At 32.7% G+C, this 19,032-nt stretch overlaps 1 protein-coding gene and 1 long non-coding RNA gene across 3 annotated transcripts; one reads left to right on the top strand and one right to left on the bottom strand.

Annotated features, from left to right (window-relative positions):
- Nucleotides 1-11,398: 11,398 nt before the first annotated feature.
- Nucleotides 11,399-12,844, bottom strand: LOC113321382. The gene is made up of 3 exons (XR_003346628.1): nucleotides 12,716-12,844; nucleotides 12,286-12,477; nucleotides 11,399-11,470 (listed from the first exon to the last, which is right to left on the bottom strand). It is a non-coding gene; the product is annotated as an uncharacterized LOC113321382 (long non-coding RNA).
- A 601-nt stretch (nucleotides 12,845-13,445) lies between these two features.
- LOC113321381 (histone deacetylase HDT1-like) lies at nucleotides 13,446-18,111 on the top strand. Of its 2 annotated transcripts, XM_026569293.1 has the most exons (8): nucleotides 13,446-13,477; nucleotides 13,712-13,759; nucleotides 15,867-15,946; nucleotides 16,272-16,342; nucleotides 16,419-16,641; nucleotides 17,438-17,530; nucleotides 17,683-17,885; nucleotides 17,984-18,111. In XM_026569293.1, the coding sequence occupies exons 1-7, from the start codon at nucleotides 13,461-13,463 to the stop codon at nucleotides 17,850-17,852; spliced, it is 702 nt and encodes a 233-aa protein (XP_026425078.1). In that variant the 5' UTR covers nucleotides 13,446-13,460; the 3' UTR covers nucleotides 17,853-17,885; nucleotides 17,984-18,111. The 2 variants fall into 2 exon arrangements, with proteins under 2 accessions (XP_026425078.1, XP_026425077.1); XM_026569292.1 differs by having other exon boundaries at nucleotides 17,683-18,111.
- Nucleotides 18,112-19,032: the final 921 nt, after the last annotated feature.

Raw genomic sequence — 19,032 nt, 5'->3', positions numbered from 1 at the left:
TCGTATTTATAGGAATATTACATTTTCGAAAGTATGAAAATGATAAAAAGATCCTTCTCCTTCTTTGGCCATTCCTTGTCCGAACCATGAATCTGGATCCAACATCTTCTCTTTGTAAGATGCTAGATCGGAAAGATCAACTTAAGATTAAGTCTGGATGTTCTCTTGATATTAAGAGCAAAATCAAAAAGAGAGATTGGCTTAGCAAGAAAGAAAGAGAGAATATGCTGAAGAAAGATCAGTGTATTGAAGCATTGACACACTTTTGTGTTCAATCAAAGACGGAATTACATGCTCATGTAGAATCCTTCACGAAAATTTCTCACCTGCAAGAAATTCTAGTCAAGCAACAAGGTTATCTACTTGAAGAAATTCACAAGATGAAGACTGAAAGTAATAATCCACCTTCATTTAACACTGATATGAAGGACTGAATTGCTGAAAAATAGACATCAATTTTTGAGTTCTTTCAATGATTGTATTAGGTCTATTTATGAATAAAATTATTTGGTTTATAATTTTTCTTGTGATAGTTTGTGATTACATATCCTGTGCTTGAATGCTTTATCTTATTGCCATGTATGTGTATGGGATGTTTGATTTCGGTTTTCTAACCTTTATATTCGATCTCATATGTTGTGAACCCTTATGGTTTGGGTGACTTTTTGATTTAGCAGGATTAAGTTCTATCAAAGGATCATGAGGGGTTCTGATTGAAACAATATGTGAAAAAGTCACAATATGTTGAATCGTTTGGTTTAGCATAAAAGCATATATGTTTCGTGGTTTCAACTTTTGCTTGCAATAGTTAAAAACCGGTTTTCAACCTTTCTATGGTAAAGGTTGGTTGTTGCTATTCTTTTGTTTTGCATAAGGATGACAACATAATGATATTTTGATATCAATTCTCCCTGGAAGAAGTTGCAAACATATTGGAAAAGAGGATGCGAAATTTGAGGTAACAATCTTGTTAGTTAATTGTTTTCATGTTTAAGAAAAGCCTAAATTTATTGCGTATATTTATTACTTTTGCTTAACAAAATTTTGGTACAATTGATGTTTTATTCCATTATTTGTGTATGGATGTGTGTGTGATTCAATTGGTTCCGGTTAAGAAAAACTATTATTATCTTGCTTTATTGTGTGGTATCAATTTTTTAGACTTACAAAATTTCGGTGCAATTCCGGTGCTTTAATGTCTATGTTGTTTCAATTGCTTCCGGTTGAGGTGAATAATTATGCAAGTTGATTTATTTGGTTTGTATGAATTGTTTACGGCTTAACGAAAGAAAGGGTTTACGGGATGAATTGTTTAGTCCAATTCGATTCCAGATAAGAGAAACTAAGTTAATTCTGATCTTAGTTAGACTTATCAAAGTGTAGGTTTCGGTTATTCAAGTCCAATCGAATGCCTTAACAAGAAATGCTAGTTAACTAACCTGGTATTTATCTTTTTTAAAAGTTAAAGGTCTAAGTTATATGGATAATTAGAACCTGAAGAGAAAAATAGAGTTATCTTTATTTTGGTCTTATCGAACAAGCGATTGCATTTGTACAATCGGTTTAGCAAAGGAACTAAGGTGCTTAGTCGATTTCTGGTTTGCTAAACTATTAGGGAAAATTGCTTCGGGGAATTGTTTCCTTGGTAACATATCAAAACAAAATTACTTTGTAGTTTCGATTTTGATATTGGTTATCAAAAAATGGTGTGTGGAACCCTCGTGCTTAACTCTTATAGGTTTGCAAGTCTATTTTGGGATTTGTAAGATCCTTTCGGTTTGTCCTTTATTTGCTCGTACCTTTGTCATTTTATGAAAAAAAGGGGGAGAAATATATGGAGTAAACAAGTGATACTGGTATTGATTTATATTGATTTGTATCACTAAGGGAAAGGACATTGGTGCTTAAACCTTTATCTAACGAAAGAGTACAACATAGACTAAGGGGGAGTAGCATATCATATGATACTTGTAGTTATATGGACTACAAAGGAATAAGAAAGACGTGCGGATTGATAAAATCTATATATTTTACCTCTAGGGGGAGTATTAGCTTTGTTATTATAATGTCAACATCGGCATTTATGGATTGAATGTATACAGGTTATTGTGCTATTGAATTTGGGAATCAAGCGTATGTGTAATAAATTCTTGTAATTTGTTTATCCATATGATGTAAGAGTTTTGTCACTAAAATTGACAAAGGAGGAGATTATTAGAGCATAGCTTGGTTGAACCCACCAAGCGTTGGTATGTCAAGTTTGGTTGTCATATTTTAGTGAACCAAAACTCATTTAATGAGTCGCTTGATTATGTACTAGAGTCAACTTCGTATAGGTTATCTTGAAAGTATTAGGATATGAGACATTACAAGTATTCCGAAGACTCGAAGAAGTAAGGAGATACAACGACAACATCATCCTTCCACTTGAGGTTAGTGATATTTGACTTGAACTGTTTCATTCCCTAACATATCTATCAAGTCGTGCGTATTGAAAACATAACTGTGAAGCATGAATTATTACACTCTAGTTAGACGTAGTATTAAGGAATACAATACGAAGAATAATGCTTATCTTTTGAACTTCGTATATAAGACATCGACATAATCGTTTGAATGCTATTGTGATTATGTATGGGTATGAGGTGAAGATTTCATCCTAGGAAGAAATGTTTTACATTAGTTTAAAGGAAGTAAATTCATGAACTTGTTTCGTGAATTGAAAGGGAAATCGCTAGGCTTATTGGTATTGTTATTCATTACATATCTTTTGAACTACCAATATGTGTGATTAGTATAACCGCTCATGACTTGTTTATGTTCTTGGTAAAAATATTCACAAGGCATGACTTTTGTATTGGTATGAATTTTATTAGTGAAACCGATCTTAAGTAATCACCTGATATGGTATGATCGATTTAGTGTTATTGATATGACCAACTCTAGGAAAAGGGGAACCGATCCTATGAAGAGGTGCAACCGATCACAAAAGGGAAATCGATCCTTGTAAGAGGTGCAACAAGTTTTTAGTAGATGGGGGAACCGATCCTACGGACATGTCCAACAAATACAAGTAGTTACCATAAGTATGTGTGGAACCGATCCTAGTACCTAGTCAACCGAATTTTTGGAAAGCTAGCGTGACTATGCACAGTACTCACATGGAGGTAGAACCGAAACTTGTTTTGGTAGAACCGCGAAACCCATGATTTGTGATTGAGTGTTCTTAATCAATCACATAGTTCTTGAAAGTCAGATGAACCAGTTCTAAACTCGTTTGGAAGTGTGGAAAATCGGTTTCAAGATTTTAAGTATGAAAGAGGACTTACAAAGTAAAGATGTCGACATACTTTGAAAATGTGCAGTAACGCTTATCTTTTATTGTTCAAAGATATTCCTTAATAGCTAAAGGAAAATCCCGGATCGAAAAATAAGTTGAGAATCTTTTAATTAAGGTTTTTAATTTGATTTTTGGAAAATAAAAAATTGGTAATGTTCATTTACTAATTGGATATTTTCTAAGAGATTTTTGGTCAATGTTTGGACAAAGCATTTCCAGGAATTATAGAAACTGAATCTGGAATATAATGCATATCTTAAGAATATTTTCGGTTTTGGAAATTCCTTGGTGTCCAAACTTCGTTGGTCTATAAATATCAAAGTTTGCATTTCTAGCAAACTAATCCCCAGAGCCAGTAAATTACCTAGTTGTGTTGTTACTGGTGGAGCCGCCTATTCGGAGAGGAAAGTAACCTAATTAGGCGAAATCTCTTACTACCGCTCAGTTTAAAGACTTCTTTGGGATTGAGAAGCTCTATTAGTACCGTTGGTGGGAAACTAGATAATTGCGGTTTATTATTAGTTTTCGATTGATTTGATTGACTAACGGTTGTTGAACTTTGATTGCACCTAGTTTGTTTATGCTTGAGAATCTTCTCTTCTGATATAAGATTCACTCAAACTATATCGAAGTTTCGACGAGGATCTTTCGATTGTTTGTAGTTCTAAAGACGTCTTGTGATAATCCATTGTTAACATACTCCCTTATGTGCGTGATTGATCACAAGATATTCAAGTTGATTGTGTGCAGGTGTTTATTAAAGATCTACGAAGATTTGAAGAAAAAAAAGACTTTGAAGATTTCTGATTTGGGTTCATAATCTTTGGTGTGCATAATACTTGTTTCGGTTAAAGAGGATCCAACCATAATCAGTTTATCCTTGTGGTAGATTGGATTGATTAGTTGAGTAGATCGGCTAAAATACGTTTCTTTGTGATTCAAAGTATTGATTGCAAAATCTAGACGATTACTTCGGTAGTTGTTAGTAGATAGATCTAAGGACCTAACAAAGGAGTTTATTGAGATAAACGGAATAACCTTTTGTCGAAATCACATCACTTGGTTGAAAGAGTTGATACCAAATAGATTTGTTGTTCCTTTACTGTTTGGAATACGAACCAAAGGAATTGTTCCAAGTACGTGACTTATTACAAGTTGGAGGCGTGGGAATATAGACGGAACTAGGTGAACTATAGGTTTAGTTGCTTGGTATCAACTATACGAAGTTGGTTTTATTTTATATAACGGCTTAATCCTGAGAGTATTCAATTCTGGACAAGGTCCCAGAGTTTTCTGCATTTGTGGTTTCCTCGTTATCAAAATCATGATGTGTCTTTTACTTTTCTATTTCCGCAATTATAATTGTTTTTATTATAATTGGAAGTAAAATACACAAACGTTAATTCCTATTTACTTGATAGTAATCCTATTGTGTTTGGTTAAGTCCGAACCTCTTATCAAGTAAACATACTTCGTTGTTGTATTGTCTCGATCTCGTATCCATAGACGATCACACGAAGTGTGAACCGATTAGTTGTATTGTCTCGACTCAGTCCATTGACAATAACTTTCGGATAAAGGACTTATAGGTAGAAAAGTTTTAGATTGAGTTATATTTGGGTACCCTCGTCTTTTCAGAAACCCTAATAATAAATATCAATTTATGATCACTAACGATGCGAATCGTGAAGGAAGTCACCGCTAAAGCTTGGACTAGGTTGAATATGCCACGATTGTGCACTGTATTTTCTATGAATAACCCGTCTCAAACATCTTAATACTTTTCTCAAGTTGAATCTGTTAGCGTTTAACACCGGGTTATTTAATGGAAAAAAATGCATGTATGAGTGATTACAGTATGTGTTAAAGTATGGAGGCGTAACGAATTATTGACACCGGTTGGGGGATAATTTTGGGTTATTGGTGTAAAGAGAAATTGATGTTGATTTTAACTGATCGATGAACATGGTTGGTGATGGAAGATGAAACCTATAACCAGTATTTTTTATTTTAGTCTGCTTCCTTTATTCAATTTGTTTTTAGTTTAGTTTAGTTTATAAACTTGATAATCCCCTCGGTTACCTAAGAAGTCTAAAGCAAACAACAATTTCATGCTCTTTGTGTGAGAATGAATCTCTACTTGCTACTCCACTCGTTATTGTAGAAAGTATAAGAAAGTATTTCGGTTTGCTGGCAACCTAGCTATCAGTGTATTTGTTGTTGCTGATGTCTTTGTGAATGTTCTTATTGTCGATGTTGGAGGCTATTAATAATGTTTTTGTTGTTTTTGATTGACTTCATCAAAAAAAAAACTAAAATCGAAACTTTAAGAAAAACAAAAAAGTATCTAAATTAAATAACATTAACAAAAGAAAAGAAAATAACTAGTTAAAATTTGATTAAAAAATCAAAAGATATGCTTAAAAAAAAGAATCAAACCCTTAACTAAATTCTAAGTGCCTTAAACTGAGAAAATAGATAATGTAGAAGTAAGGTGAAGACCAGTCGACGATATTGGTTTCTTGGAGGTATAGGTTTTGAGGATAAATATGATTTCTTTGATGACTATGTTTTGGATGAAAGAGCAACTCAGGATACACATTTATGTTTTATTTATGATGGTTAGCTTCTCTTATACGAAGTAACTCGTGACTTATTCATTGAATAACCTTGTCTTTCACTGATCAGGTAACCCATGACTTGTTTATCATGGATAACTTGGGTCCTATGGTGATTAATTGGGGACTATGGATTTCTTCATCCACCCAATAGAGAATGATAAGGGGTTCTAAAGTGTACCAAAATACTATATTACTCTTATATATTCTTAATAATTCCTAAAACAAATTCTAAAATCTAAATCACTTCTATTAACAATCGTCAATCAAAATTAAAACCCAATTCATCAAATATAAAAAACAACTAAAAACTTATCACAAACAACAATTCAATTCTTTATTTTTTGGTTTTTGAAAAAAAAAATCGGTGACAAACAAAATCGAGTGATTGAGTTAACTCTCTTTAATCCGTTCCTTTAGAGAAACTCAACACGATTTAACCATGAATCTTTGAAATTTCTTCATCTAATTTTCTGAAAAATCAACCCAGAATCGGTTTATGAGGGAACTAGAATAAACCGATTGTAGTTGATGTTATCAGGAATCGGTTTTTGTTGTACACATACACAAACCGATTCTGGGTTGATTGATGAACATCAACCACAATCGGTTTATGTTAATGCACACATAAACCAATTCTGATCCAATTTTGGATTTGTAGAGAAATCAATAATCGGTGTTTATGTGCCTCACATATGAACCGATTACGAGAAATACCAAGTTTTCTGTATGTTTTTTTTTGCTAGAATCGGATTATGTGAAAGTCCACATAAACCGATTATGGTTAACCAATTTTTTTCTTCCATTTAATACTGGAATACAAAATGAGTATGAAATCATACTCGATTTCAGTTCGAGTACAAGTGAAAATAGTTTTATACCGTATGATTTTCCACCCAACTTGAAAACGAGTATAATTTTATACTCGAATTGAAAACGTGTATGACTTCTCAAACGATCTGAAAACGAGTATGAAATCATACTCAATTCTTAACTCGGGTATATACATGTGGTAGAATGAAATTTAGTTTTTTATGATGTTTAACAACACATAAATTACCGATCAAAAGATTTTTTTTTTAACCAGAATCGGTTTATGTTCATGCCCATATAAACCGATTGTGTATAATCGGTTGATTTTCATGTCCATATAAACCGATTCTGGGTAAAATCAAATTTTAAAAATTTATGTATGTTTTTGAAGTTACAATCAGTTGATACCAATGTTAACGTAAACCGATTCTGAGCTGGTGCTCTTCAAAAAAATTCAAAATTTTAATTTTTTTCATGTTTTGATGATTCATTAACACTAATTAATTTTCGCATCTAATACGTCTTTTTACTACTAATCTACCAAATTAACGTTAATTAATCAGGGAAAAATTAGTCATTAACTAAAATAGTTGGATAAGGGATTCTAGAGATTACTTGTTAATGACCCTTTTATTTTTTAGTCATAGGCCCCAATTAATCATCATAGGCCTCAATTTAGCCAGGTTATTTATCTATTCTGAATCATGTATATTTTGTTTGAACTTTCGAGCCCGTTTTAACTTCAGGTTACTAGAGCGATATAATTTGCATAGTTTGATTCAAAAGTATGATCATTCCAATGATGTATTTGTCAACCACCATAAATTATACATGAAGACATATAAGGGTTGATGTCAATGTTAGCAGTTCCATGTTAGGGTGTACATGTATGTTATTTTTTTTTGAAGGAATAAGGAGCATGAACGCCCCATAATTTATTTATATTTGAAAATAATTACATAATATTCAATTACATCCATAAATCAAAATACATGATTGATACAATAATCTTGAAACGAAAGAAATTGAAAACAAAATTATGTACCAAATATATGTAAATCGAACGGGGAATTGAAATCTTCTAATGGTTTATTACCATTTTGTAGGATACTCTCCGAGAAGATATGATGCTTCCATAAAAGAAGTAATATGCCCAAATTCCACATCGAATTTTGTATCTGATCATCATGTCCATACATGGCTGATTGAAAGATTGAATGAAATCGAAGGCCCTCCAAGAGGTATGAGAAACCGTAATGGTATACACTTGCCATACGTATGATAATTAAAAAACGCAGTAAATACATATCAATCATTACTATAATGCAATTTTATTTATTCAAACATTAAAAAAAAACCTAAACTACTCTACCCGAATCTTAACAAAATCAAGATCCGGGTAGAAAAGGTAAAGAGATTTTAGGAAGGAAGATGAAGATAAATGATTTTGTGGATGAAGATAACTACCTACTTGCAGAGCATTTTTCAGGAGAGAGGATTTGAATTAGGGTACATGTATGTTAATATTTCACGTAGAAATGATAATATATGTTAACATTTCATGTCGGGGTACGCAATACACGAGTTTCATCTTCTCTAAAACTTAACAACCCTGATTCAGTTTAATTTTATTTATATTAATTTAATTTTTATGCTTGATATTTACTTATTATAGGCGACATTCAACCTTTACTCCAAACTTTACCGATACATTATCGAGATGAATTAATCGAAGGAATACGTAATTTTGTCTTCTTAATATTAAAAGAATAAAAAATAATTTGTTTTTAAATTTTTTAATTGAATTACAATTTTAGATAGTGTCTTTGCATATTAAAAAATTGGAAGGAAGCCGAGCAATAAGTTGGGCTCCAATTCCTTTTTGAATGGCAACACCTATCATGTGAAAAAAGAAATCACCCACATGAACCTTCGCATCATGACTAGCCATGTAGTTTCGTAGCTTCTTCAGAAAATATATAGTATCGCTGCCTAGTTCACCCAAAGTGGTAAAGGCAAGCACACCAAACCCATAGCCCTGAGACGTGCACTTCTCCAAATATTTATTACGCTTTTGGGTGACAACACTATTAATTGCCTGACCAGGGACGAAAGAGGAAACACCATCACCTGTGAAAGGAGAGACACCAGTTACATCCATGCACATGTCTCGTCCGTTATCCCAATTATAAACAAGAATATCTGCTGGTCTCAAAGCCAAACCATCGTCTGAGAGGAAGCCCAATGCCACCTCTTTCCTAGCTACAACACCCGCGCGATAACAAATATCTGCAAAGGTGTCACGTACAAGATCATATCCGAACTTAATACCAAATTCTTGAGCAGAATATAAAGCATGTTCTCCAAAAATATCCATCTCCCTAGTATTCTTTCGTTAAAATTTTGATTATGTAAAATGATTGTAACACTTTTATCGAATAATTTTACTATAAGTGGTTTTAAGTGTCCCCTCCAATAGTGAAATCCCCACTCCTTTTCTTGATACACTGAGCATACGTGTAATTTGTTCCATAATTCATGGCTTAACTTTATAATTCATAATCCAAGAATCCTATTACAGGGATCCGAAATTTTGGTTTGGAGGGCTGCTATGAATTTAAATATCCTAAATATGGATGAGGGGACCTCAACACCACATGCATATTCCATATATCACTACACATACAAAGGAAAAACAAAAAAAGGAGATTGCGAGCCTTTTTGAGAATGCAAAAGCTATTTGTAACTGATACATCATTGTGGCACAGTGATGTGTGGATTTGGTGTGAAATGTTGGTGTATATAACGCATTTCGGTATGCCAAAGGGTTACAAATCCGAAGGAATTCCTCAATTGGTTTGGGCATCATTCTTATTATGCAGGGTCTTTTATATTTATTAGAAGTTTAGAACTAGTTTATCACCCGTGCTACGCACATGTTTGTTTTTAATTAAATCATATACTTATTAGAATTTATCCTAATAAAAAAAGTTTAAAACAAACTTTTAATGGGATAAATTTTTTATTAACAAAAATAAAGTTAACTTATCCAATATATTAACAAAAAAAAAAGTAAATTATTAATGGGATAGATTTTTTTTGTTTTTTCTAAGATCACTGTTTTATAATGCGTAGAATTACACTTTTACCCATTGGTAATCCCAATACATAGAACGCAAAATTTATAAACCACCCGATTCCCTGTCGGGACATTTTTTTTTACTCAGAAAGGGCAAAATTTATTAAAAGTAAATACATCACTAAGAAAGTAATGGTATTGTTCAAAGCACTTCCCTGCGGTGCAATAAAATTATGGATTTGCAGTCAATTATTGTTGGATCCTATAGTGCTTAATCCATCCCCATGAACGGATTAAAAGTGCGGCTCCCGTCTTTTCTCAAAATATTGATTTTCTTTGAATTTGTGGAGCTCATGCTTTTATTTTTTTATATACTTTTGTCTCTCCAACATAGGGAGAACCTATAGGTTGTATCTGGGACTAACAACCCTAAAATATAATATTCTTCTTGTTATTATCAAAACAAATCAACTAAGGATGTGATTTAGTTCTGCCTCTCCCTGTGTTGTCCACCAAAGAATAACCTGCAAGAGGAAAATGTTTTTAATGTATGCATTGCATTCTATTCTCAACAAATGATATATAAACCTAGCTTGAAAAGATAAGCTAAACTGAGAGTCTCAAACCATAATTCAAAGACTTACAAAAAAATAAATATATATATATATAGAGAGAGATAGAGAGAGAGAGAGGGAGGAGGAAAAATAAATAAATCAGTAGAGGAATTAGAATTATTTACGATAATATTTCACACTCCCAAAGCATGTCTCTGCAAATAGCAAGAAGACGCCCGATCCCAGATTAAATGCCATAATTGAAGCATGTGCAGTAATGACCTTTAGAGGCCGCCTATACATCAATTTTATGGATTATATCTCAGATTAGACTACTGAGAGCACTCTGATAAAATTCCAAGGACATCAAAAAGAAAATGAAACACACTGAAAGCACTAATCGTGATTTTGAATTTTAACTTTAGATGGTTAAGTACGAAGTTAAGTACGAAAAGTTTCTCATGCACTTGGATTCTTTATTGAAAAGTTTTGGTTGGCCTTTCAAAACGATGAGTACGCGTACGGAAGAAGACCAATTTAGTGGCTGAACAGTGTGGTTTATTTCTTCCCTTCTATGAATGCAAATGCAGTTCGACCCGCTTCGATTTTGTGCAGATGCTGTAGAAGCTTAGATTACTATTATGTTTTTGTTTCGATCACTTCGATCTCGCTGGTATACCAACCATCAACGTCGTCAATTTTTTAGGTGGAGATGCTGCGGAAGCCGATGACGACCCATCTCACTTTAGGCATATCTGTTAAGAATGAGGAGGAAATACATCTCCTCTCTCTGGTACACATTGGATCAACGTCATCAGCAATGACCCGCTTTAGGAAATTTGGGTATCCATCATCAATTAATGAGACAAGGCAGGTCTATCTGTGATTCGATCTCAATGAGTATTTATACTACATGCACATACAAAATAGTTTAGGTCTACAATACGTTGAACTTTAGCACAAACAAACCATTCGATAAAAGAATACCCTATTAGCTTCTGAATAGATACAATGTAAGCTGTGTCACCCAAAGCTAAGAATTGGATTTTGTTGGAACGTACAAACTCTGCCACACGCAAAAATGAAAGAAATTACATTCTATATTAATCCATGTGAAAGTTTCCACACATTTTCGACTCAGATAAAAAATAAAAATATAAGGTAATAATAATCAGCTAATATATAAAATAACAACAAATCATGGTCTATGAAGAGGAAGATTGAAAGAAACCAACTCTTTTTGCATACTCTCGATGGCCTATGTCTTTTTGCTTATGATTCATAAAAGAATAATCAAGATCCTTGCTAATTCTTTTTGCAATATGATATATATACACCAAATTTATATTAAAAACAAAAGAATTCCTAACTTTGTCGATAGAAAAGATTGTAGCTCGCTTTAATATAAATTTCAAAAATATTGTCAAATACAGGCAAACTCGTGTAAACAAAAGTTCAGCTTAAGTTTCAGTAGTTAAAGAACAGATTTAAAGATTAATCAAGACTAATCAAATGGAAAGATATATAGAGAAGCAACAAGCCATATTATTAGGAATACTGGCATTCTACCAGACGAAAAAAAAGAACACTGAAGATGTTAAATATCATATCAGTAACATTATTAGGAAAGAATGAATAATTAATGTCAACCCTTAACTTCAGTAAGTGTACCTGAAGAGATAAAAAGGGCGACAACAACACCTATAAAATGAAAATGCCATGAAAATGTTTTTTGAAATCATTAAATTAAACAATCCCAACCCTGGTAGGTTGAGAAGTTTTCTTTCTTTTGCGTAGATGAGTAGCTTGCATTGACAAAAAAATGTGAGATATAACAGTCATAAATGTTAAGTTACAGTTTACAGTTTACAGTTTTCTTACCCATACAGGTTGTATCAATGCATTTTCTTTTCTTTTTGATAACTTTTCATGAGTTTGCGTTGAATTTTGTGCTTGTTGACCGACTAAAACTTTGTCTTGTCGATATACTTGTTCGGAATCTATGGCTTGTAGGTGGCTTGTTTTTTGTTTTGCTTCTTTTTGTCTACGTGCTTGCTGTCCCAAACACCTTGCCTGTAAATTTTGGTCATAAAATTGCCGTCTAGTGTTAGTAAATTTGTGTTTTAACAGATTTTTTTATTTTCATTAGCAATGATTTGTCAGGCTCAGATGATCAGTTGGTGTGCATAAGGTATGGAGATAGCAACGATTTGTATTAAACCATTAAGATAACAGAAAAAACTCAGAAAACTGATTTTGTTGTCAAAAAAAATTAAGATATAGTTATTGAAAGAAGGGGACTACTACCTACTTTGTTTCTCGTTAAGGAAATCGACTACATGAACTTGATGACCATTACTTGCAATCCTCCCCTGGCTAATAAATATACATGTTTTGGTATCTATCAGTGAAAATAAAAATAAGAAAACTAAAATATTATTTAGGTTTAAGTTCTTATCAATTTCAGACTCAAGATCTCTCAAACCAATAAAATTTATTAGTCTACCAACAACCAAATTGTTAAAAGAGAAAATGAGCGAAGAACAATCATACAAACACGATCAGTAATAAAATTAAAAAAACCCTTTATTTTTCTGAATGAATAATAATTAGCAAAATGCGTTTGATGCATCAAAAGACCTGCAAAACAAAACATAAAAATTGTGTTTCATATCGGAATGACAACAATATTTGATATACCTTGATATTGCTTGACTATGGACGGCTACAAAAGCTACATACATGATCGAGGATCCCTGTAAACAAACAATGACCATGGATCAGATAAAACCATATAAATTTCGGGAAGAAAAAAAATCTAGAAGAAAGAAGCACCGTCGAAACAACTCGGTTAGGCTTGTTCACGAATGCTTTATATAGAGAACCACCAAACCGACAAATTCCATAAAAAAATGTTTTGGAAATATAATATCAATTAATTATACCTGAAATATATTGAGTATCTTTTCAAATGGTTTTGGAATAGAATCAATGTTTTCATTATCTTGGAGATTTTGGAGATGAATCGTATCGTGAGAAATAATAATCAGTATATCATGCACGTTTTTTTAAGGTAAAATATTCATTAATCCTTTATTTATGGAATGAAATATCACATAAAATATTTATCACGATTTTGAATAGTTTTAACAAAAATATATTGAAACCCATTCATATTTTCTATTGCATTTTTTGTACTGATATTTTCTCCTTCTGAACGTTTGCTTGATATTGTTTAATACGAATTTGTTTTGAAATTTTCTTCACGATTTTCTACTAATAATTTTGTATTTTGGGTATTTGGCAGGATCATCAACTATTTTTTTGGTAGAAGGAAGTATACTTCAATCTACGGGTGCGTATCCATAACTTTATATAATTTGATTTTAGAATTTATTGATTTATCTAAGTATGATTGATTTTTTACTTTTTTATTAGTGGTTTGTAATTGTAATTAAAATCAACTTAATCAAAAGAAGTGTATTCGGGCATTAGACATTGAACTTTTTTGTTTATTTATTTCTTGTTTAATTATTTCGTGATTGATTTAAATTTTAGATGAACCATGATGAACAAAAATATCGTGATTTGATTTGTATATCTTAATTATGGATTATTAGGATTAAATTAATTATTGTCGATTTTTCATTTTTGATAATTTTAAATTTTATTAGATTTAGATATTTTAGGTAATATATTTCCTTGAATATCATTGGCCAAAAAAATATATTACGGGTCAAAAGATTCTCCTCATTTCCAGTGTTAGATTAAATTAGGTGTAAATATATTTTTGATGATTTTTTTACATTTATTTAGTAATTGAATAATATTTTGCAAAAATTTTCTCTTTTTGATAATAACTTCTCATAAATGTGTATTTTCGAAAAATATATTATGGGACAAAAAAATATTTTCTTAGATTTCCTTTTTAATACTATTTAAAATTATCAAAATAAATAAAATGGTGAAACCAGAATCAACCAGAAACTCCGATTATCCACAACGCTCGAAAAAACTCTATTTTTATATAGAGAATAGTTCCACTAACAAGGAAAAAGTAAGAATTATGTGAGATTAATTTTGTCAAATTTTCTATCTTTGAACTAAGGAACAATTTCTACACTAAGAACTAAGGCACAAACACATCTAGCTAGCCTTTTCGGACATGATTGCTAAAAGCGGGTTTGACTGATGCCAGGCGCACCGTTTGAGTGGCACGATGGTCGGTTTTAGCTTTTTTGTCTTATAAAATGGGATAACAATCCTGTTTTAGGGGATGGAACTTTCCCCAGACCATTTGATATACTCCCTCCATTCTTTTTTAATAGGTCATTTTTGTTTTTCGCGAAATTTAAGGAAATTAAGAGAACTAATCATTGAAAGTGGTCCTCATGACACTTGTCAATAAAAGAAGTAAAGTGAAATGATTTTCGTGACACTTGTTAGCAAAAGAAGTAAAGTGAAGTGGTCCAAAAGAAGTAAAGTGAAGTGGTCCACATGATACCTGTCACCAAAAAAAAGTTAAGAGAAAAGTGGTCCCAAAAAATTAAATTAACATTTGACTTTTCCAATTAAGAAACTGGCCTATTTTTTTGAAACTTTTATTCATAGAAACTGGCTTATTAAAAAAGAACGGAGGGAGTAGTATATAACACGTGTAACTTGCCCTACGGTCGTGAGAATGTGGGATTAATTTTGGCCTTCTTATATTTGTTATGTTTACTAAACTACTTGGCTAGCCATAACTAAAAATCTGCTTCCGATAATTAGCGTGACTTATATAGTTCAAGTCATTAGTCCAAGCATTAAGTTACTAGTGATTCAGGTACGACTTTGATATACTTGGACAAGGCTAATTAATTGATTGGTTTAAAACTATAGAACAAAAGAGATATAAGAGGAGAATACGGGAATTCAGTTCCCATTTCATTTCTTCTCGATTTTAGAAGTAATGGGTTTCCTTGTTCATTTCTTCTCGATTTTAGAAGTAATGGGTTTCCTTAAGTCCCTCATTTTTTCTCTAGTACATCGACCCAACTGGGTATATATATATATATTCACAAGAGTAGGATAAACATTACATTTAACAGATTACTATTAACATGTTGCTTACGAATGTCCATGTACGTGTCTTGTATATACTGAATTTCATGGGCCCCACAAAGTTTTCCGGTGGATTAGCCACCTACGATCTTTATACAACACTGCTCAGCTTAATCTGGAATAGATAACGTTTTAATTTATATTTAAAAATGTTTTTTTCTTTTGATCAATATATTTAAAAATGTTACCCTTGCTATACGGGAGATATTACATCATTTCAGTGAAACAACTGTGAAATATAAGAATTTTAGGAGGGCAATTTAGAAGATAATACAGTAATACAACTGACAACTGGTTGTACGTTTATTTTTAGCCGACTGACGAAAATACCCTTTCATGTTTTACTTTCTCAAATGTAGGCCATTCTCACAAGTCACACACTCTCTCCCTCCCTACCGCACTCACTCAGTATATCGAAGAACAGCAATGGAGTATTGGGGTTAGTTTTCTCATACCTCCTCTTCATTGTTTAGTGGTTTAGAATACAGGGGTTGTTTTCTTACATGTTCTTCTCTTGATTGTTTGAGATTTTGGTCATGCTTTTGATGTTTTGGGTATGATTTTTTGAGGTTTTTGGTCATGATTTTGATGATTTGGGTACTTTTGAGGTTTTAGGTTATGGTTTTGATGTTTTTGGTATGGTCTTCTCTGATCCTAGGGCATGATTTTGATGTTTCGGTACAATCTTAAAGTTTGACTCCGAGTAACAACAAATACTGAATTGTATCTGAACTCAATTTGCTGTTTGTGTCTTTGTTCTGTAGATGCTGAAGTCCTACCCGGTGTGCCTTTCAATAGTCAGCCTAGGGAAGGCTACCTTCTGCATATCACCAAGGTTATCAACGTCAAGGGCTGTGCATTTATCTTTTAATGTTGTCAATATGAGTTATCTGAATGTCATGATATTGTAGGCTATGCTGTTGGAGACATACAAGGGAGATGATCCTGTCTGCCTATTTCTTAGCGTTGATTGTCACAAGCATGTTCTAGGAAGACTCTCATCAGACAAGTTTCCTCAGATTACTTACAATTTAATTTTTGATAAACCAATTGAACTCTCTCACAGTGGGAATGATGAGAGTGTCTATTTCTCTGGCTACGAATCTAAAAGTGATGACAGAGCTCTTTCAGAAGGTTTAGTTACTGGCATTTATATTTTCTTTCAGATGCTTTGTATATCTGTGTTTAGTTTGAATTGCAGCACTTAATTTGAAGTTAAGATTGTAATTAGAAATAATGAGCTCTCTATAGTATGGTTCTTGAAACTCATGTTCAAGTTTCGAATAAAACTAGAATTAGAAATAATATAAACATTTCTTGGTGTTTTGTGGATAATGATTCTTCTTACTCTTTTGGTAGAATTTGGGAGGGGCGGGAACCTGCTTTTGTTCATGTTTCTGTTCTTCATTCTTGTGCCCAAACTACTTTTTTGGATGTTGCTACTGGTTCTGTGAATATTTCAATAATAGGAGGAGTTTATGGAGTTCTATTTTGGCTTTTGCTGGTTTCAATAATAGGCCTTGGATTTTATTAGGAGATTTCGATTCTTTGCTTCATCCTTTAGATAGAATTAGGGGTGCTAGTATCATGCCTTATCACAGGGATTTCTCTGATTGTGTACAGTCTGCTCATTTGCTTGATTTATTATCTTTTACTGCTTGTTTCTATACTTAGACAAATCGTCAACAAGATGGTAGTATTACTAGATCTAAGATTCAACTATTTCAGTTGTCAATTATTTCGTGGTTATACAACGTGTTTTTTTTCTGGTAAACATTACTTTTAGATGCTAAAATTCTTGGTTGGAAACGAAATTCCACTTACTGTGAAATTGGTTAGATTCTTATATTTGATACTGATTTATTTTTGGTGAGATTGTTTTATCTGATCAACTATTTTGTATGTTCATGTTTCTAATTGGGAAAACTAGAGCCCCTTGAAGATTCTAATGATGAAAGTGAAGATGATGGTTCCAAGGATTGTACTGGTGGGAAAGAAGTTATGCTTACAATTCGAAAAACTGGTAATGTAAATTACTACTAATTGTTATAGTTTGAGCAGCTAGAACCTAGGAGTGGATTTATAATTACTTTATATGTTATTTTCTTTCACATCATTGTGTTGTTTTTTCTTCTTGTTGGGATGGTAATCCTTGGTTATTTTTTTGTTAAACAGCTCATGGCATTTATGTTGCGTCTGATGGTTACGCCCATGAAGAGAACTCTGATGTGGATGAGGAGGAGACTGATCCCAAAAAGTTAGAATATTTGGCTAATGAGGACCAGCAAAAGACACTTATTCTGGGAGGAAGAATGCTGGTCTCATCAGCTGGACTATCAGCATAAGATGAAAATATAATTGATCACCAGGAATTAGTGGTATGAATTACGTGTTTCCAAATATTTTTCAAACTCTCATCACTAGATTTTAACAAGTTCACTTAATTGTTAGAATTCAAACTTTTCTTTATTTGTAGATGGATAATCCACAGTGGGGCACACAATGAAGTGCAAACTTCGCACATTATTGTCTCGAGATGAATCTTATTTCTCCTTTTTATGGTCAACTAACGGTTGGGTGCAATAATTAAAGACAAGAAAAAAATCAAATAAGCAAACGTTATTGATATTTAGCTTTTTTATAACAGAAGTGATAGATTTGATAAAACGGACGAGCTCCCCATATCTCCGTAACAGCAACAAGACAAAACTTTGGAAAAACAAAGTGAGTGGCGTGTTCAACACGTCTCCCTTAAGACATTATCGTCCGGCTATACTCAAGAGTGATGCGATAGCTCTCACAGGACGGATATCTCCAGGATAAAACACCCTAATACACCTACTACTAGCATATGTAGTAGATGCCCAACTTGAGCTTGACAACTCCGAAAAAACCGTTAAAAAAATCGCGAATGTTAAAGAAATCACCATAAAATATTTTTTCTTGGGGGTCTCTCTAAAAAATAGAAAATCCCCTTCCATTGATTTTACAAAAGTAGTGAATTTGTATAATTGACAAGTACAACTTAAGAAGAGGAACTCCCCGATGTGGGACTAAAAATCTTATATAGTCTCTTAAAACAACTAAAAAGTGGAAACTCCAGGGTGTGGGACTAGTAAGTTTTTCATTCACAAAAGAAAACAATAAATTATAATTTTTATTAAAACTTTAGAAATCATATTTTATTAATCGTTTTCCAACAATCCCCCACATGAATGAAAACTCAATAAAACACGAAAACACAGATAGATCTTGGTAAATCAACAACGCAATCTCACGACCCGAACTGACTTAATAGACAGACAGATCGTGCATGTTGAAGTCATACAAGCCATTCCAACGTCATCTCCCTCACACAACAGTATGTTGACCCCAAGGTCATACTATGGATTGCAAAAATCATACAGTATAGACAACTTTCATCTTTAGTTCCTCACAAGTAAGACTAAAGGTTCCTTTCACCAAAGTGAAAAAGTATGAACTAGTGAACCCTTAGTGACCCTTAGGTCCTAAGTTCCAGTAATA

Source organism: Papaver somniferum, chromosome 11, assembly GCF_003573695.1.
Source record: "Papaver somniferum cultivar HN1 chromosome 11, ASM357369v1, whole genome shotgun sequence".
Classification (NCBI taxonomy): domain Eukaryota; kingdom Viridiplantae; phylum Streptophyta; class Magnoliopsida; order Ranunculales; family Papaveraceae; genus Papaver; species Papaver somniferum.
The sequence above is the reverse complement of the archived record's forward strand: the minus strand, read 5'-3'. Positions and strand labels throughout refer to the sequence as shown.

Bases quoted from the DNA above. Each gene is read 5' to 3' on its own strand.
- LOC113321381 (XM_026569293.1), top strand. The intron at 16,343-16,418 runs GTTATCAACGTC...ATGATATTGTAG, and splicing joins ACCTTCTGCATATCACCAAG to GCTATGCTGTTGGAGACATA. The intron at 16,642-17,437 runs GTTTAGTTACTG...TGGGAAAACTAG, and splicing joins TGACAGAGCTCTTTCAGAAG to AGCCCCTTGAAGATTCTAAT.